Here is a 25,180-nt window from a genome sequence, read left to right as displayed (position 1 = left end):
TCCTCATTACAAACATCAGCATTTTCATGCAAATTCCTTCCAATAAACACATTTTTGTATGCAGTTTTGGCTAACATCCGTTTTTGCAAACAATTTTCTTTAATATATGCATTTTTATGTTAATTTCACTAAACATTTTTCTGCACATTTTTGTATATATTGTTTGGATAACTGCATTGCAAAATTTGGAGAAGCACAAATTGTGAAGGACAGCTGTGTTTTGCTGTGTATAATGTTTCAAGAAGTGCAAATTAGGTAATTTCTTATTAATATGGAAACAAAATCAGATTTCTCCTCCATCCCTACTCACAAGCAAGAGTTCCATATGACTAAAGCGACAGTGGTGCTGCATCACTGGCTACACCTGTGATATCATGTCACTTACCTGCATTGAGCATGGATGTCTGTGGAGGGGAACCTTGCATTGACCTTTGCATACATAGGCTTCCATAGAAACTAGAACTCTTCCCCGTGGCTGTCAGTGGTGGCCAGTTCCCACAGCAACTGGTAGGGTGCAAGGCAGGGAGACTACAACAGTAGGCAGATCCAGAGCCACTGACAGGCAGAATCAGCTCATTCTAGCTTTGTCCCTGTCCTCTTTCCCCCTGCTGACTTCTCCAAGGGCAACACTGAGACTAACAAGGAGGAAAATGACAAGCAGTGGCCTGGATGCAAGTAAGAAGGCAGGCAGGAGGACGTTAAGGTCAGACTGAGGTTGGTGGGGCAGTGACCCATTTGCCCTAATGGACCAGCCTCTACTGATGCCTGCGCTTACACTCTGGAACTCCCTGCCTAAGGAGGTCTGCCACACTTCCTGTCTGATGGTTTTCCATCACTGTGTGAAGACCTTTCTTTCCTGAAAGGCCTGGAGGTATGCTGACTTTAACTTTCTCTGACATTTTGGCGTCTCCAACTATAGTAGTTAGGTTTTTTTTAAAAAAAATGATGTCCTTGGCTGTCTCTGTTCTTGGCTGTTGTTTATCATTGGGTGTGTTGCTTTTATTCTTTTTGTATAAGTTGGTGAACATTATTTTTTTGGGGGGAAGCAGGATATAAATGTTTTCAGTGCATAAAATTGTTTTCTTTTTATTTTATTTTCTGCTGTTATTTTTTGTGTTGTTTTAAACTGTTTTTATTGGAGTTATGTGTTTGGAAGGCAAAACAACAAGAACAACAACATATACCAACCTACACTGGGAAAAAGAACAGATTGTTCTATGTGCAACTTTGCTGTGAACAATGTGGGTGAAATCCAGACTAAGACGGAAATCTAAACCCCGTTTACCTGGGGTAATTCAATTGAATTCAATAGGACTTACTTCTGAGTAGACACGGTTAGGATTGCAGCCTTAGTCATTATTTGAAATGGAAAAATGAAATGGACTGCCTTCAAGTCGATCCCGACTTATAGCAACCCTATGAATAGGGTTTTCATGGTAAGCAGCATTCAGAGGTGGTTTTACCATTGCCTCCCTCTGAGGCTGAGAGGCAGTGACTGGCCCAAGGTCACCCAGTGAGCTTCATGGCTATGTAGGGATTCCAACCCTGGTCTCCCAGGTCATAGTCCAACACACTAACCACTACACCACACTGGCTCTCTTTAGTCATTATTTAGTTCCATTATTTCCAGTGGAAAGTAAGTACAACTAACAGAGTAACCTTTATCCCTTGGTCTGCAGGCTGGGGACGGTTAGGATTGGGCAGAGGTGCCTTCCCATTAGGGAAGGAGAGCTCTGACAGTTGGGTGGGCACCTCCGCTACAGAGGCCCCCACTGTCCCTGCAGAAAGCTCAGTGGGTTTAGCTCAGCCAGAGGCAGCCTTGGATCTTCTGGACCCTAGCCCCTTTCATTCTCCAAAAGAGGCAGCAGGAAAACTGTCCTCATCCACATCAGCCCCATTGAAGTCAATAGGGAAAATTTGAAGGGGAAAATGGTGCAGAAGGGAAACACTGGCCCTGACACCTTCTTCCCTGTCTTGGTGTGAGCCAGAAAAACGTTGGAAATGGCAATAGATCTACCATTTCACATTGCCCCCCCCCATTTAGGATTGTACAGTAACACAATATGAATCCAACCCCATGTATAAGAGATCACATTGGGTGGGGAATCAAAAATCAGAAAATTATCACAATAAGGTATTATATTAAAAAGTGGTCCTTTAGACCTAGACCCATATCGTATGCCTTTTCTGAATCAGGGTCCCAGTGAAGAGTTATTTTTCCAAGGATGTTTCAAACGGGAAATGTAACTTAATTTTAAAAACCGTTGAAATAAAATCTCAATAAGATTGTTTGAAGAATGTCACTGCTGGTACTTACATTACTCTTGCTTCATTTCAGGATTTATTATACTTGAAAAAAGATCTTTAAGGCATTCCATTTTTCAAAGGGCTAGCTGCTCTAATAGATGTGTTTTGCAAAGTTTTGTTATCCATTACTGAACAGATTCAATTAGGAATTTTGTTTTGCAGATGGTTTTTTGCTACTGATTGGCATGTCAGAGGGAAAAAAGGTCTTTAGATATTATGATCATTTCCATGACTTATGAGAATTTAACTCGTGAAAAACTCTTCCAGAACAAATGTTTCTTTTCGTGTGCCCTTCTCAGAGGAAATGTTTCAAAGGTATAAAAAAATTAATTGTCTTTAAAAAAAAAAAAAGAAGGGAAAAAAGGGAAAAGAAATAGCAATCCTCTGAAGGGCATTTTCCACTGAAACATGGTTGGCTGTTGAAATGCCAAGGAAATAGTCTGAGTGGTATCCAAATAAATAAATAATGGGGGTAGAGGATAATGGTAATTCGTTTATTATTTAAAAGCATTTATAAAAGGCTTAATATTTCAAAATCTCTAAGCAGCATAAAACGCAAAAACAATCAAATGAAAAAATTAAAACAAAAATGAAACCGGTGGCGTATAAAAACCAATAAAAACAGAAAGTCAGGGAATTCAAATGAATAATGAAAAACTACACCACTTTTGTTATTTATATATCACACACACTAGTTATAGCTACCTTTCATGCACAGAAAAATATTCTTTTGTACATTTACGTGGTTGCTTTCCACATCAGCCCATTGAATGCCAGCATTTAGCTTTGATTAGAGGCAATGGTGGGCCCACACAGATGCTAAAAGGGCTTGCTCTGAACAGCCTGTTGACATCAGAGGAATAAGGGAGGCCACCTGATAGCTCCACTCTTGGCATTTCAGATGATTTGCATTCCTGTGGCCTGTTGCTCGGCATGATCACTCTCAGCACTTCACAGCCCCCATGAGCTGTTTAAGATCATGGATACCTTCCAGTCATGCGAGCCATCTCCTCTGTGAACATCAGGTGCAAGAAAGAAATGCCGGTCGCGTCTCTGCAGTAAAATTGTGATATTTTCACTTAATTCATGCCACATCAAAGAGAGGGAAATGCTTTTTATGAAAGACTGGATAAAGATTCCTCCCCAATTATTCTTTGCCTAAGAGCACTAAAGAGACCATCCCTCTTCCCCTTCCCTGTCCCAGATAGTGCTTCCCATTTGAATCCTAATGAGGATAATACAGATTAGATTGGAAGTTGCTCTCTGGGTCATTCCAAACAAACACAGAGAGTTCTGACATTTGCCAGTAGCATATCTATATGAAGACTTGTGGCTGGCTTTAATAAAAGCCTGGAAGGAGGCATCATGTTCTTTGTGTCTTAGTAAGGTTTGCAAAACTATAAACAAAAATATGGATTCTGTAGGAGAAGAATTGCAGCATTTGTTTCTGGCAGCTAAAATGATGTCAGCCTCTGCCATCACCACTGGTGGAGGAGTCCCAGTAGGTGGCATGGTGGTGATACTCCAGGCCACTGGTGTAGCATGACTTTCACTGGCTACAGAACTTGGTATGACAACTGTGGCAGCCAGTGGCAGGGGAGCCATTGGTGCCTTCTGGAAGCACACTGCATGCAGCACTTACGATCTATTATCATCATCATGGTCATAATTATTTATTACCTGCCCTTCACCCAAAGGTCCCAAGGCAGGTCACAACAATTTTAAAACACAACATGAAAAACAATTTAAAACAACCTAAAAATCACAAAATAGGGTGGGTCTCAAGTGTCAAAAGCCAGGGTAAAGAGGTGCATCTGCAGCATTCGCCTAAAACTCTGCAAAGAAGTTGCCAGACACACCTATTGATGAAGTCCTGCATCAAATTCTATCTTTTGTGTGTCTGTGCTTGCATGCAGGGGGTTGCTATTAATCTTCATCAGGAGCAGGACCCGATTTGAACAATGGCAAATCATAATCGTATTGGCGAAAGAGCAGTACATTGGGATGTTCATAGGCCCCTAGAAACATGCACCACATCATTTCCTCTGTCTACTCCAACAAGTCTGAAGAAAATTGATCCAGATGATCCAGATTCCTCAGGTCATGACACCATCTGCAGGAATATGTGTTACTGGTCCCAACTGTCTTATGCATCTGGCCCTTTAAAAGTGTATTGAGAACCCCCCCCTTCCCACCCTGAATTAATTAATGTCCTTTCATCGTAGGCTAGATAACATAGTCTTAAAATTATGGTTTTCAAAGATAGCCCAAGTGGAGCATTCATGTATGCAAGCATCCACTATTATAAGGACACTAATCCATGCCAGGCTTGTCATCACTTGTCTAAACAAGAATATATGCTCTCAGGCATATAGGACTTTCTTCTGTTTTGGCCTTTGGGTCAGCCCAGGACATATGGCTGCCTCAGGTGTCACAGCAAAGCCCCCCCCTGCGCATATTACCCAAGGCTGCCCAGGTTATTTGGGTATTTAAGGCAGAAAATCCCACAAATGCCCCTCACTGGGAGTAAAAACACAACAATAATAACACAACAATCATCAGGGCATGCAAAACAAGCTGCCCAATATTGCAGCTGATGGGTCAATATGTAATTGTATTTTTATGTATATTTTTAAAACTGCTGATTTTATTTATATTTTGAAAATGTTTAGGTCAACTTGTTTTTAACATCTGATTTTATTGATATTTTTAATGCATATTTTATATCTTAGGTAAACCACTTAAAGCAGTTATTCTTAACCTTTTTTGGGTCACAGACCCCCCTTTGAGAATCTGATGAAAACCATGGACTCCCATAAATAATTGACTAAATACAATTTATTTTATTGCATTTTAAATGGATTTCTTCTGCACCTGGTTCACGGACCTTCTGAAGCCAATTCATGTACCCCTAGGGATACATGGACTACAAGTTAAGAATCCCTGGCTTAGAGGGTTTGATGATTAAGCAGTATACAAACCCTGTTAAATAATAAATAAATAAATAAGTTAATGGTTTAAATGTATCACGTAGATGTGACCATGGTCGGATGTGAGTGGAGAGGGGACCTGAATGGATAGGGAAGTAGCAATACCAACTACAATCATTTTCACTTGAAAAGGACCCTTCCCTCATTGTGAAGTATCATGACCACTTTGAAAACCTGACTATCATGAGCCATGTTCATAATCCAAAAGATCCCAGCATAAACAAGAATGGGATTAAACCTGGGACACCTCCACACCATGCATTGAAAGTACTCGTATACCAATTTAACAGTCATGGTGTCCTCCAGAGAATCCTGGGAATTGTAGTTTGTTAAGGGTGCTGACCTTACAGAGCTACTATTCCCAGCTCCTTTATCAAAATATAGTCCCAAGGGTTCTCCATGTTTACATGGTATAAAAATCCTTTAAGTGTATGGTGCAGATGTGATAGTGCAAGTGATGGCACCACCATCACCGCCACTGTAGCCATCATTTGCAATGATACTTATTAGCCTACCAGGTGGAGTTTTACTTTTTGTAGAAAGAATAAAAGTTCAAGCTCCTGGATGTTAGTAATGAATGCAAGCTTTTTGCAGAGCATAATTTGTGTCCTAGAGGATGCTATATGGCTTCATCACTAGACTGTGTAGTGACTGCTGTTACATCAAAGTATGTCAACTAATAAACAAGTCCCAAGTACCAAGTCAATGTAAAAGCCACACTGTAGCATTTTCCCCTCCCTGCATGTGGAAACTATTTGTATTTATGTACTTTCACTTACTTAAAAAAGGAAGTTTTTGTTCTAAAACATGCTTACATAAAAAAGGAAGCATTGTTCTGTGATTTTTCTTTCTCAGGAAACTGACAAAAAACAAACACATTGTGAGCGTACTTCTTTTTTTTATCATTAATTTTTATTCCAATTTTCAAAGAAAAAAAACAAAACAAAACAAAAATAATTAAACAATAAAATAAAATGTTGACTTCCGATTTGTCGCAGATCAGTTATAGGTCTACAATATATAACAATCCTGTCTCTAAAATTATATTACAGAATCACTTTCCTCCAGTAGCCATCCCAATTAATCATCAAATCTCATAAACATTGCTTTATTCTTTCCACAAAAAGTCAAAGAGAGGTTTCAATTCCTTGAGAGATATATCTTTCAATTTTTCTCCAAATAAACATATCGCTTAATCCATCTGATTCAAATCTGTTAGGTCCAATAATTTCAATAGCCACTCTTCCATTATCTATATTAATTCCATCTTCCATCTTCAATAATCTTGTTAAGTCCAGTAATTTCAGTAGCCATTCTTCCATTATCAGTATCCCATAATAATCTTGTTGTCATAGCCATAGTCCAAATAAACATATCGATTAATCCATCTCGTCAAATCTATTAGGTCCAATAATTTCCATAACCATTCTTCCATTATCAATATTAATTCCATCTTCCATCTTCAATAGTCCTGTTAAATCCAGTAGTTTCAGTATCCATTCATCCATTATCAGTATCCCATGATGATCTTGCTGTCATAGCCATAGTCATATAATAAGAGTCTGATGGGAATTTCTTTTATCACAAATATTTCCTTGCCATCAATTCTGAATATGTTGCTGAAATATTGTTGTAAAGTCATATCTCTGTTCTTCTTTTTTACAAAATGCACTGGCTCATCTCTTAAGAGTTTTTCCATTGTCACATATCTGTAGTTAATTCCATAGATTTTTTTCTATGTCAAGCTCCATCACATCATTCCAGTCAAGAAAATTATCCAAGACATTGATAACTTTATCACTAATATCTTCATTAATTTCTTCAGAGACAACGTTGAATTCCAAACAGTAAACTTTATTTCTAACATCCATAAACTCCAGATCTTTTTCCAATTCCACATTTGTTCCAGTCTCCAGGGCTTGTATCTTCCCTTTAATTTTTCTTTTCTCATCTCTAATCCCATCAAACTCCTCTCTCACAGAATCCCCTATTTCTTTAAACTCCTGCGTCATTTTGCTAAATTCAATTTTCATCTCCTGTCTACCCTGTCTCAGGGTTTGTTTCGTTATCTCAATCTCACTCATTATTTTCTGAAACATAATTTCTTCCATGGTCTCAGTCACTTTCCTGGTTGCCATTCTTAAAACCACAAAAACAAAAAATTATTTCAGCCACAATTGGGTTAATATTCCAGGCTTGCTGACATCAGTGTAGACAGTACAGCCTGCCTTATCTCATTATATGTTCAGGAAAACAAAACAAATTTAGTTCCCAGCTTCAAACAGTTAGTGGCATCGTGAACAAGCAGATTCGTCAAAATGAAATAGACCAAAAAAAAAAAAATAGTCCCAGACATATAATACTCCAAAGTTCATAAATCAAATTTATTTATTTTTTTCCCTCCTCGAAATAGCAATCCCTCTTCCGTTAGTATCTTTAGAATGCACTTCCAGGCCAGCTTTTTGCAATAAAACAAAGATAAGCTTTTTCGATTTCTTTCCTCCTTAATTTCGTGAGTAAAAGAGAAGAGCTATAACTCACCCAGAAGATCTTTATAGCTGATTCATTGACAAATCTCTTTTTGCTGCAACAATTTAAACCAAGTTAAAAAAAAAATAGAAAGAAGGATGCTTGCCTGTTAAGGTCCGTTTTTCTTTGAAGAAAAGATAAACGTGTCGCTTAATCACTAAGAGCTTGATGGAAGTCCGTCCGCATTGCTGGCTGAACTTTCTCTCATAAATTAATGAAATCCAGTCCTCCCAACAAAAACAGGCTTTGTGGTTAATCTCTACATTTCTCCCTGCCCGGGAGAAAATCTTTACCAGTCAAAAAGAACGTTCTGACTGATTTTAGAACTGAAAAAGCTTCTTCTGAGACGAGAGCTCGTCTCAAAAAGCAAGCACAGGCGAAGCCATCCTTCCTGGAAGTCTGTGAGCATACTTCTTGAAATATATTTTATTGTGTGTAACACTGAAGGCTTCCAAATGAGATACTTGTAGCTAGAAGAGGAACTCTTTAAGAACTGCTTAGGCTATGGTTGGTTAAATGATGTGCTGAAAATGGACTAAAAAGTCTGCCCTAGAGCTCTTCCATCCAACTTACTGTGACAAGGCAGATTGCGATAAAAAGGGGTAGCCAATGTGGTGCCCTCCAGATGTTGTTGGGCTACAACTCCCTTGATTGTTCCCAATGCTGGCTGGGACTGATGGGGGTTAGAGTCCAACAACTTCTGGACAGCATCATGTTGGCTACCCCTGCTATAGGGACTTGGACACAGCTGTAATTAGTATGATTTTTTTTTAAATCCCCGATTTTATGTAATTATCTTCGTAATTTCCTCTAAATTGATGCATTTGTAACAGTGTGTAGGTGTGATAAATGGAGGGGGGAACCCATGTGGAAGACTATGATCATTTACATAAGCATTTACGTTAAAAATTATGCAATTTGTTTTGTAACCAAAACAACAGCAGCAGATTGAATCGGTGAGTGCCAAAGCAAGTGGGAACAAAAAAAGGGCAGATTGGGATCAAATGACGGACTATAGGAATACAAGCAGATCAGAATTAGGCAGCGAACCCCATCCCTAGTGTACATACAGTTAAGTCACACCTCCTCAGTAGTGAACAAAAACCTAGATCTCTGCTCATTCAGTAAAGCTCTCCCAATCCTGTTTAAAAGCACATACACACACAAAGTGAGTGAGGTGAGATGGACAGAAATAAGTTCACAGTGTCTCTAAAGGTGAAGTACTGTCTTGAATATGAATGTAAGGAACAGAGAAAGAGCAATGGGCTATAGGTAATGTTTTGAATATGAATGTAAGGAACAGAGACGGGATTGGCCTATAGGTTTGGGGCTTTAAGGTGGGCAGTGCCCCACCTGCCCTTCATGAGGGACCTCCAATGGCAGCAGCTTTCCAGGATTTCAGGCAGGGGTCTCATCCTGGAGATGCCAGGGATTGAACTTGGGATCTTCTGCATGAAAGCCAGATGCTCTTCCACTGAGCTATGGCCCTTCTGTATGAATTGGGCCTGACTCTAAAGCAAGGAGAGGGAACTAGTGTTATACACTAGTTGTTGAACTCCAGGTCCCATCAGCCCCAGCCAGCATGGCCAATGGTCGGAGATGATGGCTGCTGGAGTTCAACAACATCTAGAGGGCTACAGATTTCCCAGCCATGGTCTAAATAAATCTAAATAATCTAGAAATTAAGGTTGTGGTCCTGTGAATGTTTACCTGAACGAGCATCTGAATAAATCAGAATCTGAACAAATATGCATAGGAATGGGCTACGTGTCCAATTTTGTCTTTCTTGTACCTTCCCACAAGAGAGAGAGAGAGAGAGAGAGAGAGAGAGAGAGAGAGAGATCGTCACTACATATCAGGAAAAATGGTTAAGCAAAATGTCTGTAGAAAGGAAAACATGCTATAAAATTAAAAGGTATGAGGTACAACTCATCAAAATAGTACAGCTATAAGGGGTATTGCCCAGCCCTGTGAGACAGTCTGTTCTCATTAAAGATGTCAAATTATTTTTAAAGAACAAGATCATAGATGTAAATTTCCCAGCTGCCTTCCTTCAGCCTCTATCCTGCTTCATTTGCAGTAGTATGAACAGAGTGAAGTTTGTCCTTAAATAGGATGGAATTTTTGAACTGAGGTATTTCCCCCCCCCCAAAAAAAATCATTAGGTCTATATACATAATACGCACAGTTAAATGAGTTGGAGGCGGGGGGGAGTTGAGGCAAAGCTCCCATTTGATTTTTGACTACTATTTTGAGTAAGCAGAGAAATGTGACTAATAAAAGGAGACACTATGATATACTGCTAAAACACTTCCAGATGAGATCATAACAGTCAGTCAGAAATACTGGTTTTTAGTTGGGGGGGCAGGGACAGATGGAATGTGAATATGCTACACCATTCATGTGAGAGGCTTGAAAAAGAGCTGGAATGGTATGCAGGAAGACTTGGCGGAAGGATACTGAGGTGTGGGGAAACTGGGAAATTCTGTGACTTTTCCTACCACTAAAAGTCCTATGAAACCAGTGGGGCTTTCAAGTTGTGGCACAGGCTCCCATTCAGTGCCAACACGAGAGTTATTTTCCGCCTTCCAGACTCCTGCAATTTTTCTATGGTTTCAAAGGTATCCCATTACACAGTAAAGAAATTAGGAAATGCTTGAGAAGAAGCACTCTTTTTAAATTTTGCAATCTTGTGCTGAGTGGTACAAGAAATGTAGAGTGCCCTCAGGGAGATGCTTTGCCTTTCTAATTTTTCCCCTCTAATATATATTGGCAAATTGTGATTTATGTGGCTAGGTGTTTGCAGATATATGTTTACCTGAATTGGCACAACTGGCCACAATGACTGTAGAGAGGGGAAAATCTTATCTGGAAATCGAGGCTTGGTTCATTTGATTCAGCTAACCAAGTTTAAAGTTTTTGTTTGTTAAATCACTCACACATCTGCCCAATGTCTTTTTAAAAAGAACTGTTGCATGTACCTTTCTGGTTAATCTACAACAGGGGCTCCCGACTAACATGGTGGTAATTCCTATGGCACCTGGGAATGGTCTCAGCAAATATCCCCTCAAAAATCCACAATACACAAGAGACTGTTTGCTCTTCTACAGTTTTCGTTTGCACTGGATCAGCCTCTCCTGCGTAGAGCACGTCACCTTAAACATGCCCACATTTCATTGGATGCCAGGATTGGACACCCATCCTCCTTTCTGTTCTGAACAGAGGAGAACCGCAAAGAGCTTCTGTCTGAGTGTGGCAGTGGCTGATGTAGGTGCCATTTGCCAATCGATGGGGGACTGTGGGCAGACATGCCCACACCATTTTGTGATCCTGTCTCTTTTTATGCTTTTAAATGTGGCATCCATTTTATCCTAGGTTACACCTCCAATGTCAGCCATTTTGTCTTATGTCATGCCCCCACAGCAGCCATTTTGTGACTTGCATCCACAGCAGTTCCTCAAAATTCTGTATGTGTCCACTGGCCCCAAAGGTTGGCACCCCCTGAGGAATCAGTGGTGCATATCTTGGCTGGTCCATGACCGAAATAAATTAATTAATTCATTCAGTGGTGCATATCTCTTTGTTTATCCATGGATATAATCCTATTGGTTCTCAGTGGTTTCATTGATACATTGCTGTATATGGCTGTGCATAGTCATTCAGTTCATGTACCAGCATCCCAGAGATGTGGAGTTATAGTGAGAGTGATCCCTAGATCCACAAAGTTGGGTGATACCTAAGATGATGCAGGTGACATTTTAAAGTAATGTCAAGAAGTAGAACAGGAGAACAGCTGAAAAGGATTAGATTCTGTATGTATTGGAGTATGTTTGGTTTTTAAAAAGTACAAACTTTGATGGACGGGGTGGAGACATTGTAGTAGAAATCCCCTGTATTCCTCCCCGGCTCAAAATTTATTTATTTATTTATTCGCCATTCTACAGTTGACTTAAGTTGTGTACCATCAAATAAAAAGGTGGATAAAACTAATTATTTGTAGAATTTTAACTCACTTTTTCTTTCAATCTGGAGTCCTAAGTTATCTATGGCTTTTGATACCATTGACCACGGTATCCATTTGGGCCGACTTGGTGAGATCAGTATTGGAGGCACTGTTTTACAGTGGTTCTGATCCTATCTCCAAGGTCATTTTCAGATAATAGCATTGGGTGATTGTCTTTTGGCCCCCTGGCAGTTGTGCTGTGGTGTGCTACAGGGTACCATCTTGTCCCCCATGCTGTTTAACATCTATATGAAGCCCTTGGGAGTGGTCATCAGGAGATTTAGGGTGAGGTGTCAGCAGTATGCTAATGAAACCCAGCTCTATTTCTTTGTAACATCTGAATTGGGAGAGCCTATGCAAACCCTGGACGGCTACCTGGACATGGCAGTGGGCTGAGTAAGGGCCAATAAACTGAGTCTGAATCCTAGCAAGATGCAGGCGCTGTGGGTTGGTGGTTCCTGAGTTCAGATAATTGTTCAGTTGCCTGCTTTAGATGGGGTTGTATTCCCTCTGAAAGAGCAGGTTTGTAGTCTGGGGGTGCTCTTGGATCCATCTTTGTTGTTAGAGGCCCAGGTGACCTCTGTGGCTAGGAGTGCCTTTTACCAGCTTCGGCTGGTAAGACAGCTGCGGCCGTTTCTGGACCGGGATAGCCTGACCACTGTTGTCCATGCACTGGTAACCTCCAGGCTGGATTACTGTAATGCGCTGTATGTGGAGCTACCCTTGAGGTTGATCCGGAAGCTACAGCTGGTGCAAAATGCGGTGGTGAGACTGCTCACTGGGGCAGGGTATCACCAACATGTCACCCTGCTACTGAAAAAATTGCACTGGCTGCCCATTTGCTACCGGGCCAAGTTCAAGGTTCTAGATTTGGTGTACAATGCCCTATACAGCTTGGGACCAGGATACCTGAAAGACCATCTTATCCCTTATATACCCAGTTGGTCACTGCACGCAGCAGGTGAGGGCCTCCTGCAGATACGATCTTATCAGGAGGTCTGCTCCGCACAACGTAGGAAGCAGACCTTTAGTGCTGTGGCACCTACACTTTGGAATTCCCTCCCCTTTAATATTAGACAGGTGCCACCTCTGTTATCTTTTCGGCACCTACTGATGACCTTCCTCTTTCAACAAGCCTTTTAAGTTGAGACTTTATCCCAGTCTGCGTCTGTGTTGGAATTGCTTTTTAAGAACATAAGAACATAAGAAGAGCCTGCTGGATCAGGCCAGTGGCCCATCTAGTCCAGCATCCTGTTCTCACAGTGGCCAACCAGGCTTTTTTTAAACCAGGCATTTTTTAAACATTTTTTTTTAACAAAGATATTTTGAAAGCTCTTTTTAAAAATGTTTTTAAAGTTGTTTTGTTTTAATGTATGTTTTTATGATGTTTTAAAGTGTTTTTAGTGCTTTGTTTGCTGTCCTGGGCTCCTTATAATAAATAAAATAACTCCTACAGTAGAGGACATATTGCAAGTATGTTGGTTTTTTTCCAGTTTTGGGGAAAAAATGTACTGTGGTAAATGATCAAACAACCTGTTTGATTTGCAGATATCTGAATTCCTCCAGTTTGTTACATACTTCCTGTTCAGCTCCATCCATACAATTGTTGCTCTATATGCTGGTTCCACAAACATGATGGATATCATGTTGATGGGGCATGTGTGGTCCTCCAAATGTTGTTGGACTCCAGCCCCAGCCCACATGGTCAATGGTCTGGAATGATGGGAGTTGTAGTCCCAACAGCATTTGGAGGACTCCAATTTCCCCATCCCTTTAAATTAATGGGATATTCCTACTTAATAAATATAAACATTAATATGACAACCCAGATTATTCTATGCATCACAGTTGGTATTTTAGCAGTAAGCCTTCAGTCCTGTTGCCAGCATTATTTCAACATTGTGAGACCCTGCTGAACAGGGCTTTCAAAGTTTTTATCTCTGCAGGAAAGTTCCTTGTATCTCCTTTCACCACAGGTGGGTCTGTCAAACATAAATAATGTCACTAGGACAAATCCCGGCAGCCTTCTTTGTCTTTGTCTTCTTTGTTTCTTTTTATTAAATTTGTTACGCGGTTCATCAAGTTCCTTCCCAAGCTTTCTTCTCTGTTACTGGACTGCATTTTTTTTTAAAAAAGAATGATACCGGGTAGTCTGCAAGAATAATGAGAAAAAAGCTTTGGGGACCTAATGTGGATCTGTGGCCCCTCTTTTACTCACATTCTCAGCAGATGGATGAGGCATGTGTTGTTTTAAAAACCATCCCCAAAGGGAACATCGTTTTGGAAATATGAATCCTTACACTTGGAATCTAGATCATAAAGTATTTAGCTTCCAGCTGAATGTAAAAGCTTTAACTTACAAGACCAGCTGCAAAAGGCCAGAATACAAATGTACCATAATACTGAAATACATATACAACCTATGTGAGGCGTAGTTATATCCAAATGAAGAACAGGCAATGCTGGTCAACAGAGGGAGCCTGGCCACTTTCTTCCAGTGGTTATTCTCAACATTCTCTCCCCTCTCCCCCTGGATATATGTGTGGTTTTAATGGCATCCTAGGGAGGGTGTTTGTGGCACACTTAGAAAACAGCAGGAAGCCACAGCTCCCATGTAGTCAGCCTACATTCCAGTCTGCTGGCCTAGTGGTATGGAGCTGCTTATTCCCCAGTGAATACAATACAGCCATAACCAAGGGAAGGGTTGTACCTCAGTGGTAAGAGCATCTGCTTTGCATCCAGAAGGTCCCAGGTTCAATTCCTCAGCATCTGGAGGTAGGATTGGGAGGGATCTCTGTCTGAAATCCTGGAGAGCCACTGCCAGTCTGTGTAGACAATACTGATCTAGATGAACCAATTGTCTGACTGGACATAAGGCAACTTTCTACATTCTGTGTGTGTGTGTGTGTGTGTGTGTATGTGTGTGCTGCATAGCATGTACCATAGCAACACTGTCTTGAGGCACACATGCCAAAAAGACTGGCTATCACAGTTCTACACCAAGGAATCATTTTCAGAGCAAAGGGGGAAATGTGTCCCATGACAGGGAAGATGACAGAACTTTGTAACGAGAACGAATTATCAATGATGGGCACCAGCTACTTTAATAGTAGCTTGATTACCGCTCTGAACTACTATCCCAAAATACCTTTTTAAACTATTCGAGTGAGATCCCATGTTAGTCATGCTGACAGTAGTCCCACAGTAATAAGGGTCATTTAACTCCATTGCTTTCAATAGGCCTCCTCTGAGTAAGACTTAGTTGACTATCAGCCCCAGTTAACTATATTTTAATTAGTGTGTACCACTTTTGTAATTACTTTGAGATGGTTCAGAAGTTTCACCAATTTATCAACAATAACTTCTATCCCATGGTTGAAATTAAAACTTTGTACAGTGCATAGTTAAACTGGGGAATTTGCTATCACATGATGTGATGAATGGCCACTAACTCAGATGGCTATAAAATAGGATTAAACAATGATACCCTCAATGAGGATATCAATGGCTACAAGTTATGATTATATGTTGCTACATTCAGGATCAGAGACAGCATGGCTCTGAACGGCAAGACAGGGACCAATAGCCGGAGAGGGCTATTTTGTCATGTTCTGTTTGTGGGATTTCTATAGTAATTGGGTTGGTCACTGTGGGAAATGGGATTCTGGACGAGTAGATAGGCCTCTGGTCTGATCCAGCAGGGCTCTTCTTGAGTTTTGGTGTGGATTTCAGGTTACTTTCGGACAACCTGGTCAATGAGCATTCAGCCTGATTTGTTTGCATGAAGTCTGTGGGAAGACAATGTTGGCTTTTTATTGAACATCCATTCTGATTTGTTTGAGGGGAGGTTGTAAAACATTGTATCAAGGCAGTTGTTGTCCCACCCTTACCAGTGCATTTTCCCATCACTTTTTTGTTGCAAAAAGTTTGGTTTTGGGTGGGGTAGGGGAAGTGGGTTTGTTGTACAAGGCGTCCAAATCAACTTTAGTTACGCAGCTGAATTTGCTGGTCTGTGACTAAATCCCATCAGGAAAAGAGCAAAGGTCTGGAAGCACCCACAGGAGGAAGAGCACAAACAAGAGACTCAGAATCCTCAAGTCTTTATTTGTTGTTCTTTCTCCTGCACGTTTAGCCCTCCTTGGCAGCTATTTGGAAGAGTTATTTGTTTTACTACAGGCACAAATCTTTCAAATTTATTAGATCCTGTTGCCGTGACTCAACTGTGTGGTGAGTGATTCTGTGCAATGTGAGGTCTCTACCCCTCCCCTTTCTTTTTTCTAAAGAGTGTTCTCAGGCTGCCCTACTTTGTGACATTGACAATATTTTGCAGTGCATCAGTTGGGTTGGATACCTTACAACAGATGGCCCAGCAAGTGGCGATGGTGGGAATTGCAGAGCTCTTCCATTTGAGACTGAAACTTCAACCCTTGACAAATGAATGTAGAAATTGATTCTGTTGATTACAGTGGGATTAAGATCAGCAGCAGTCACAAGATCCAAACTGCCTTGGAATCTGTAGTAAAAATCCAAAGGAAGTTACAGCTGGCTGCATAGCTTGTTGCTCCATCTCATGGCCATCACATCAATTTTCAGGGTAGGATGAGGAGAGATTATGACATTCACCATATGCTGAGAACTTGTTTGCCCACAAGATGGGACAATCAGACAATAGCTTTGACACACAACTATGAATTTGTCATGTACTCGGGGCTGAGGGGGACTATATGATAAGCTGTCATTTTAAAAGAAATGTGCTGAACATCATGGCCACAATCCTCTACGGCATAATAATATAATTAATCTGAAGAAGGTTCCTACAAGTCATTCCCATGACTGAACTAAAAATGTGGGAAGGGTTGATCTGCATGCCTAACTATGAATCAGACAAAGCTATGCCAAGAATCTGGGAATGCTTGGGAATATTCATTAGACATGTATAAATCCTTCTCACTTTATGATTTCAGCCATGGGAATAAGTTGTAGGAGCTTGGAAGTCAAGACTTAGGAAGCCAGAATCCAATTTTGCAAACTGCAGAAGATGTGGGTGGATGTCTCTGTTGCTCTCAGCAAGAGCCAGAGATAATGTAGCATAACAAGATAATCGGAATGATGTATGTCCACTTGGTTACTGGATACACTAATTGGGTGCAAGTAAAATATTAAGAATAAAATATAACGGTAGTGTTCTTGGTAGAAATGTTTAGAAAACGCTGAGACAGATGTGAGAAAAAAATGAGGCAAAGCAAGGGAGAAAAGCCTTGTCAACAAAGAAAGCCCCATCAATAGAGTAGACACACCGCAGTTGCAATTACTCCTGCAAGTTTACAGCACAATCCCAGGCATGTCTATTCAGAAGCAAATCCTACTAAGTTCAATGGGACAGCACAATCCAAAGCTCCCCACCCCTAGGTAGGACGGTATAGAGCAGTGGAGCCCCTGCTGGATCCGCAGCCCTGCTTCTGTGATGGAAGGTAATGGACAGATCACTGTGCCAGCCTGTCATGGCTACCACCGGTGGGGGTCCCACCACCAATACCACCCATTCAGTGGATAGAAGGGGGAAATGCCACATTGATCAAATCACTCCATTAGCGAGAGATAGTGGAAGGCTGCCTTAGCTGGCAGAGGCAAACCTCCACCCAATCCACACACACCCCAGCTCACCGTAAGGGAGTTTTGATTGTTCTGCAATCTCCCACCTAGCACACTGCAGCACTTATTCCGTTGTGTCTTGTGGAGCACAGAAAAGATGTCTTTACTCCTAAAACAGGAATGCAAAGCCTGAATGGTGAATTGAATAAAATCTTGGCCCAGCTATCTTACATTTTGTTTATGACAGTGTTCAATAACCATATGTTTCATGCAAAAAAACCCCCCATGCCTGTAGAAAAAAAATGAAATGATTTGCCCATAGCGTGAGTCCCTCTAACCCCTGTCAGCTTGTGATTGGTTTGTTTCCTGAAGCATGAAAGTTCATATCCCTTCTATTTATTTTAAATCCTCTATAATATACCCCTAGATATTTTTATTATTTATATCATGGGTAGCTTTTCTCTGCATAAGTTGCTGCTCTGTCATGCAAAGCTTCCCCTCCCCCAAACCCTCTTCAGGTGAATTGCCCATTGTGCACAAATTAAATTAAGTACGGTTGTATGAAAAAGTGATATACTAAATTTGAACATTTAAAGAAAAAACAAAAACATCCCACACTCATATTTTACTTATTTGTCATGATCCCATGTGTTAGGAATCAAAGGAATTACTTGCTTTGTTAACTGTATGGGAATATAATTTGCAGTTTGTTTTCAAAAGCTGAATCACTGTTTTCAGATATCATTCCTGGGGAAATGTGTTTTCAATTATCTCCCACCCCTTTCCTCTCAGACTAACCACACAACTTATTTTAACAAGTCACACTAATTTCTCAGGAAGATGCTTTGTTAAAAGCAGCCATATTCTGCATTCCAAGTACAGTGGCTGACTTAAGATACAATGTACCATTTATTTCGAATGTGAGTATTAAGTTAAAATACTCCATTTTTTACTCCTAAAAAGTACAAATCACTGCTGTTTGACAAATATATTTAAGACATTCTAGAGGTTTCATAAATGTGACTTTATCCTGTAAATACACTGTATTTCACTTGTGTGCAATATTCTTAGTTTAGGGATGGATATGGTTTGCATTGACCATGTATGGCTCCTGAGAGCATCAGGATTCTGGGCAACGATACAATGGCCCTTTACTGGGGAAGATAACCCTTCTTCTTGCAGCAATAACCTCTCCTCTCTTGTCCTTTTGGCACCTGTTGAAGATACTCCTTTTTCAGCAAGCTTTCTAAGTGCCCCAATCGGTCTGTTTGGTCTGGATCATTGGTCCATTTGTCCAGTTTTGTCTAAACCAGTGGGTTTTTTTTCCCTAGGGACCACTTGAAAATTGCTGGTCTTGGCAGATCACTGAACAATTTTTTTCTGTCTGTTGTAGCAGTTGTAATATGCTGTACGAGTTTTAATTGTATTTTTATTGCTTCTTTTACTTCTTTTATTGTATTATAGTTTATATTCCATAGAATTCAAATTATAATACAGTAAATACAATATAAGAAATAAAAGAAGCAACAAAAAACTAAAAATCAATACGAATTATGTAATGCAGAATGCTGTGGACCACCTGAATGAAGCTCATGGAGCACTAGTGGTCCACAACCCGGTTTGGGAACCCCTAGTCTAAATTGTCTGGGAGTATTTCCTAGCCCTCCTTAGAGTTTCCAGCCCTTCACCTACTAAGCTTAGTAGCTTAGTCTCCCCTTTCAGAGTGCACAAATGAACTGGCCTCCAAGCAGCTGAGCACTGAATTGCCCATTCCAAGCTTAAGAAGAGCCCTGCTGGATCAGGCCAAAGGCCTATCTAGTTCAACATCCTGTTCTCACAGTGGCTAATCAAATACCCACAGGAAACCTGCAAGCAGGACCTGAGCACAACAGCACGCTCTTCAGCTGTGATTCCCAGCTTCTGGTATTCACGGGCATACTGCCTCCAACAGTGAAGATAGAACATAGCTATCATGGCTAGTAGAGAGCCAGTGTGGTGTAGTGGTTAAGATGATGGACTACGACCTTGGAGACTAGGGTTCGAATCCCTACACAGCCATGAAGCTCATTGGGTGACCTTAGGCCAGTCACTGCCTCTTAGCCTCAGAGGAAGGCTATGGTAACCCCCCTCTGAATACCACTTACCATGAAAATCCTATTCATAGGGTTGCCATAAGTCGGGATCGACTTGAAGGCAGTCCATTTCCATTTTACCCAGGCTCTCTAAGCAGGCGAGAAGGAATGATCCCATCACTTTAGCTGGACCTGGAAACACCCTCATTTAGCTAAGATTTCTATAAAGCCTTATACGGTGCGGGACCACGATACCTTGCGGAACGCCTCTTCCGATATGAACCGGCCCGTGCACTACGTTCTGCTACGAAGGCCCTCCTCCGGGTTCCAACTCACAGGGAGGCCCGGAGGGTGATGACAAGATCTAGGGCCTTCTCAGTGGTGGCCCCCGAACTATGGAACAGTCTCCCTGAGGAAGTACGCCTGGCGCCGACTCTGCTTTCCTTCCGGCGCCAGGTCAAAACCTTCCTATTCTCTGAAGCATTTTAAGTTACATTGATCTAATTTTAATAATGTTTATTGTATTGTTGATTGTATTTTAATATTATTTTGTTATTCATTGTATTTTTATACTATTTTATGTTCACCGCCCAGAGAGCTATCGCTAGTCGGGCGGTATATAAATTTAATAAATAATAATAATAATAATAATAATAAATAATCTTAATTTCCAATCAGAGAATTTTTTTGAGTGGTATGCTCCAAGCAACTGTGGTTGATGTTTAATCATAATTAATGACGTCACTAGGGCCTGCCCCATGATATCACTAGGGCAATGTAGGATGAGGTATAAGGGGCTGCTAGGTGAGGGGAAACCTACCCAAATTTCCTTTGAGGGGGGGTTGCAGGTGGATGTAGGGCATGAAGAGGGGATAGGAAACCCCTTCCTTGAACTTCCTTAAGCATACTAACCTAAGGAGCTGAGCCACTGTGTAGGAGCAAGTTGGATGTGATGCAATGTCGTTCCTTCCCCCAACCAGTGGCCAGCATGTGGTGTAGAGATGGAGATACAAACAGTCCCTGCACATAGAAAACTAGATGTTAGGAATCAAACTCTCCCTGGCATGCTTATTTTCTATGTGTAATCACATACACAAATGGGGGTGGATGGATGTTCCAGTGTGTGGAAAGCCACTTTCCTATAACATCTTAGGTGGTGCTGGAAATAGGACAGAAATAAATAAAAGCTTACATCTCGACATCTTGAAGGGTCACTAGGGACATCTTTGGCTAGGTCTGATTTGAATGCCAGGGATCTATCAGGCACAAGGTGGAGCCCGAGTCTGGCAGCTCTCAGCTGTTAAAAGAATCCTGTCTCTGAATTGTGCTGTAGCTAACAGAAGAACCAGAAATTTACTGGCATGACTTGGAAGATGTGTTCAAGCACTGTCTTCCCATCAATTCAGATCAACCAGACGTAACATATGTGAGAAATTATTTACATTTTTCCCTCCAATAAAAGAGAGATGATGTTGATAGCTCTGCTTTCCTCAGAGGGCCCATGCAGCATTGGTAAGCCCCATTGTTTTCTCTTTTTCTTATGAGGCTGGACTTTCTTACCCTCATAATGCTTGCCAAAGTTCTATGGCTTATTTTTGTTGCTTGAGACTTACCATATGTGGCTTTGATCCCTGCTTAGTAGGTAACTTGGACATGTCCCAATTTTGGCATCTAACTCCCTTACTTGATTCTTTTCTCACTGTCCTCAGCCCTCCCTTCAGCCCCCCTCTTTTTTAATGAAATGGTGCTTGCAAACAATAAATCTATGTTTATCCTGCTGTACTTGGCTAGAAGTTAGTAACACAGAGAGTAAAAATCCCACTGTTTTGATCACCCTGCTTGTAATGATTGCATGACAAACTTCTACGTCTAGTTTGAGAAATACTTAGCTGTACAGAAAAACATCATGCTGTCTAGAATAATTCAGGAAGTCTTGCCCTATAGTGTAACATACAGGTGTTGTTCCTATTTAATAGAATTTGTCACATTTTTATGTGTTGGATCCAGACTTAGCCGTGTTTAAAGTAGACCCACTGAAATCAATAGGGCTTATGTTAGTCGTGACTAACTAAAGTATTTATATCTATGTCTGTCTGTGTGTGTATTTCCACAACATGTTAAAACCATTGACAAGAAAGTGTGCCAAACACCAAGATGTGTTCCAAAGATATATCAAAATCCAAAACACTTTCATAGTCTTGGTAGATCACTGAAAGCATCCAAGTCCTCTCATGTGTTTTGGTACATTTACATTTTTTTCAAAATGGAATTGTCAACCAATAAATTACATAGAATCAAAGCAAGGAACAGGGCTATACTAATAAATAACTAGATCATATTAATCCCATTTGGACCTGCCAAGAAGCAGCAAAAGGCTTTCCACAATCTCAGTGTGCCAATCTTCTGGGTCAAGGGTGTGGCGATTCTGTCTAGAGTTCATATTTTTGCCATGAAAATAGAAATAATTAACCCCATCTGGATCATGCTCTTTCCACCTGAACAGAATCTTTTCAGCCTTTTGTTTAGCCTATATTCTGCATGCAGGGGTGGCCCAAGACTAGCTGCCAGCAACTGGTGCTCTAGGCAAACCATTTAATTTGTGCCCCCACCCCCAATGGCAAATCTAGGCCAAAAGTTTTGATAAACTGGGAAACATTTTGCCCCTATATTCCATGTAATGTTTTAAAGTGTGTTTATTTAAACAGAGGCATAATTATTTGATTTGTCTGTCCATCCGTCCGTCCAATCAATGTTTCTGAGATCAGATAAAATAGAGACATATTTTCAGAATAGATTTGTACACAACAGCTAGATGAGATTTCAGTTTGATTTCAAATAAAACACTTTAAAATGTTAATTATAATTTTTATTGTTACAAATCCAAAATCATCCATTATGCTATCCCGCTTTAACTGCCATTATCATCATATCCAATATAGAAAGAACTAAGAAAACTCTTCAATGAACTTTAACCTATAATTACAAAACACTCTGAATCAAAAACACTCTGCACTCTTATGACATTTCCCTTGCTTTAAGTTTTGAAAATTCAGTCACTAATTGTTTTAGATTCAGTTTTCCAGTTATTTCCAGTTCTACTGACATTATGACAAGTCCAAAAAGTCCCTCTTGCACCATTGTTCAACACAGATATATTTTTATCAATGTTAACTTTGAGAAGCTACGTTCCCCACTAGGTATGGAAACTGACAAAGTTAAAAGCATCCATAGAGGTATAAAAATGTTTGGAAAAATGACCGTGAATTTATTTTTACAAACAAACTTAATTACTTCTTTAAGGGTCAATTTTTTCTTAAGTCTTCTTGCCTTTGTGGACAGGACCACAAAAGGGCTGCCCATAGGCAATGCAGGGCCAATCACAAAATGGCTGCCATGGGGGTGTGAACAATCACAATCTTTACTACTGCAAACAAAATATTCTTTTCACAGAAGACCGAAAGACTCATAACTTGCCCAAGAACCTTAGTAAAAGTTTGAGGTGGGGCATATGAGCCGCAAACCATAAAACCGCTCATTTGAATCCACAGTCTTCGTTGCACCGTAACACCCATTTCATAGAAGGCAAGTCATTTCCCCAAATCACTTTTAAATAAAACACAACACCTATACCCACATGCACACCTTTCCCCTCCCTCACAGTCCCTGGGTCCTCCATTTTTCTTCCTTCCCCAGCCCCTGACCTACATCATTTTTTTCTTCCCCCATAGTACCTACCTTTCCTCCTTCTACTGAGGCACAGGTCCAGCTGTTCACTTGCTATCTCCATTCCTCTCTTCTGCTTGCAACTCCACATCTCTCCTGCTGATAGTGTCCAGTTAGAACTATTCTTTCTCTTATCTCTGCTGACCTTGTCCAATTAGAACTGTTCTCGCAGTTCTAATTAGTGTTCTCACTGGAGAAGAAAGGGAACTGTTTTAACTGGTTTCTCTTCTTTCTGCTGGTATTGTTTATTTTTGATTCTGTGGCCAGTTATAATAGTAGAGGGCCTAAGAAAACTGTGTCAGTGAGAGTTAAGAAAAGCTGGTGGCCATTATAATTTATAATTGTACAATGAAAGGAACAGAGACCCTGGAGGGTCTGATAGGTCTCTGTGACCACATTGGTACCTTTAGGCTCTGCACTAAGGACCCTGGGCCTGTAGCGTATGTGGGGTTAGTGTGGGGTAGTGGTTAGAGGGTTGGACTAGGTAAATCCAGGTTCTGGTCCCTGCTGAACCATGGAGTTCACTGGGTGACTTTGGGCCAGTCACTGAGTGACTCTCAGCCTAACCTACTTGACAGGTTGTTGTGAGGATAAAATGGAGAGGAGAAGACAGTGTAAGCTGCTTTGGGTTCCTTGGTAAGATATAAATATAATAATTTTTAAAAGTCTGACTATGGTTGGGCTGTGTCAGCTGATGTGTGCAATTTTCACCAGTGGTATTGTGGCAGATTCAGAAGTGCAGTGTCCCATCGTGTTAGTCATAACCACGCCCCCTCCCCCTTTTTTGCTGGTGGGTTGAGAATGAGATCCTTGTTAATGCCTTCCCCCACAACAACAGACATCCCTAGGAGCGAAGCAGCATGAAAGAGGAGAGTGTTAGCTACTGAAAAGAGTCTTCTCAGTGGCTGACTCACTTCCTTTCACTCTGATTGGCTCCAAGCAGCAGGAAAGGTCAAGGAAGCATGTTAAAAGATTCTTCTTATTGACTAACACACTGCCCTTTCATGCTGATTGGCTCACAGGATGCTGGAGACATGACGACCTTGCTCCCAAAAAAGTAAGGGGTCTAAGACCCTCCTGTGACCGACCCTGGACCACTACGCCCTTGCTCTTAACACGCTCGAAACCCCTGTGTTCTTTGACAACACGTCCTGCCACACCTGAAATCTGGCACTGAGAGAAGGCAGAAGTCCGGGTAACCCCTGCCTGAAATATAACAATGCCATTTCTTTTTAGTCCTTATCGCTTGCTTTCTTCCTTGGTTTTTAATGGCATTAGCAGAGCTTAAAGAGGCTCTGTGACCGCCACCTACTGGATCGGGAACTATTATTGCCTAAACCTAAACCGACTCCCCACCCCCCGTTTAAAATTTAAGATGGGTTGTATCCGTTGCCTTCCTTATTAGACTGCAGCCTTACGCACTTTACTCTGCGTAGCATCGAGATAATCGTTACCCTCTCCTGCGGTGGGAAGCACAGCTTGACCCTCTACCTGCCTCTGCTCCCAGGCTAGGTTCTTTCCGTAACTGCGCTACCTGGTGAGCGATGCTGATACTGACGCCGCCGAAGCGTACGAAGCTGCAGCATCACAAGGCGGCAGCGATGCCGGCCCTGAGAACTCCCGGCAGCCCCTCTCAGCCAATCCAATGCGCCGCTCGCACCTGGGATTCCGCGGACTGGCTGAGGCGGATGCGATCCCTTCGCTGCTCCGAGTCTTGGTTCCGGCGGGGAGATCTGCGTGGCGACGATAGCGATGGCTTGTCGCGGCAGCGGGAGGACGAGGCGACGGTGGCGACGACGACCTTGAGGAGGGTAGCGAGCAGTCGCCGGCCTGGGCCATGGGCAACATGCCGTCGGCGCTCAAGCACTGCCTCAGCTACCAGCATCTCCTCAAGGAGCAGCTATGGATTGGCGAAGCTGCAGCGCAGCCTATAGCTCTGCAACATCCGGGGCAGGTACCTGAGC

At 41.4% G+C, this 25,180-nt stretch overlaps 1 protein-coding gene and 1 long non-coding RNA gene across 5 annotated transcripts in view; one reads left to right on the top strand and one right to left on the bottom strand.

Moving 5' to 3' along the window:
• Positions 1–3,141: 3,141 nt before the first annotated feature.
• LOC133383060 (uncharacterized) lies at positions 3,142–25,062 on the bottom strand. Its single transcript, XR_009762161.1, has 4 exons — positions 24,877–25,062; positions 23,229–23,406; positions 17,494–17,590; positions 3,142–3,360 (listed from the first exon to the last, which is right to left on the bottom strand). It is a non-coding gene; the product is annotated as an uncharacterized LOC133383060 (long non-coding RNA).
• The window catches only part of HMGCLL1 (3-hydroxy-3-methylglutaryl-CoA lyase like 1), a 99,222-nt gene continuing 98,830 nt past the window's right edge, over positions 24,789–25,180 (top strand). For 2 of the 4 annotated variants that reach the window (XM_061622988.1, XM_061622989.1), the window contains exon 1: positions 24,792–25,170. In XM_061622988.1, the coding sequence (XP_061478972.1) occupies positions 25,054–25,170 (117 nt within the window). In that variant the 5' untranslated portion in view covers positions 24,792–25,053. Of the gene's footprint in view, positions 25,171–25,180 lie in introns of all 4 variants that reach the window. The other 2 variants (XM_061622990.1, XM_061622987.1) reach the window with 2 other exon arrangements.

This window comes from Rhineura floridana, chromosome 4, assembly GCF_030035675.1.
Source record: "Rhineura floridana isolate rRhiFlo1 chromosome 4, rRhiFlo1.hap2, whole genome shotgun sequence".
NCBI classification, from domain to species: domain Eukaryota; kingdom Metazoa; phylum Chordata; class Lepidosauria; order Squamata; family Rhineuridae; genus Rhineura; species Rhineura floridana.
Note: the sequence above shows the minus strand (reverse complement) of the source record. Positions and strands in the feature narration are given on the sequence as shown.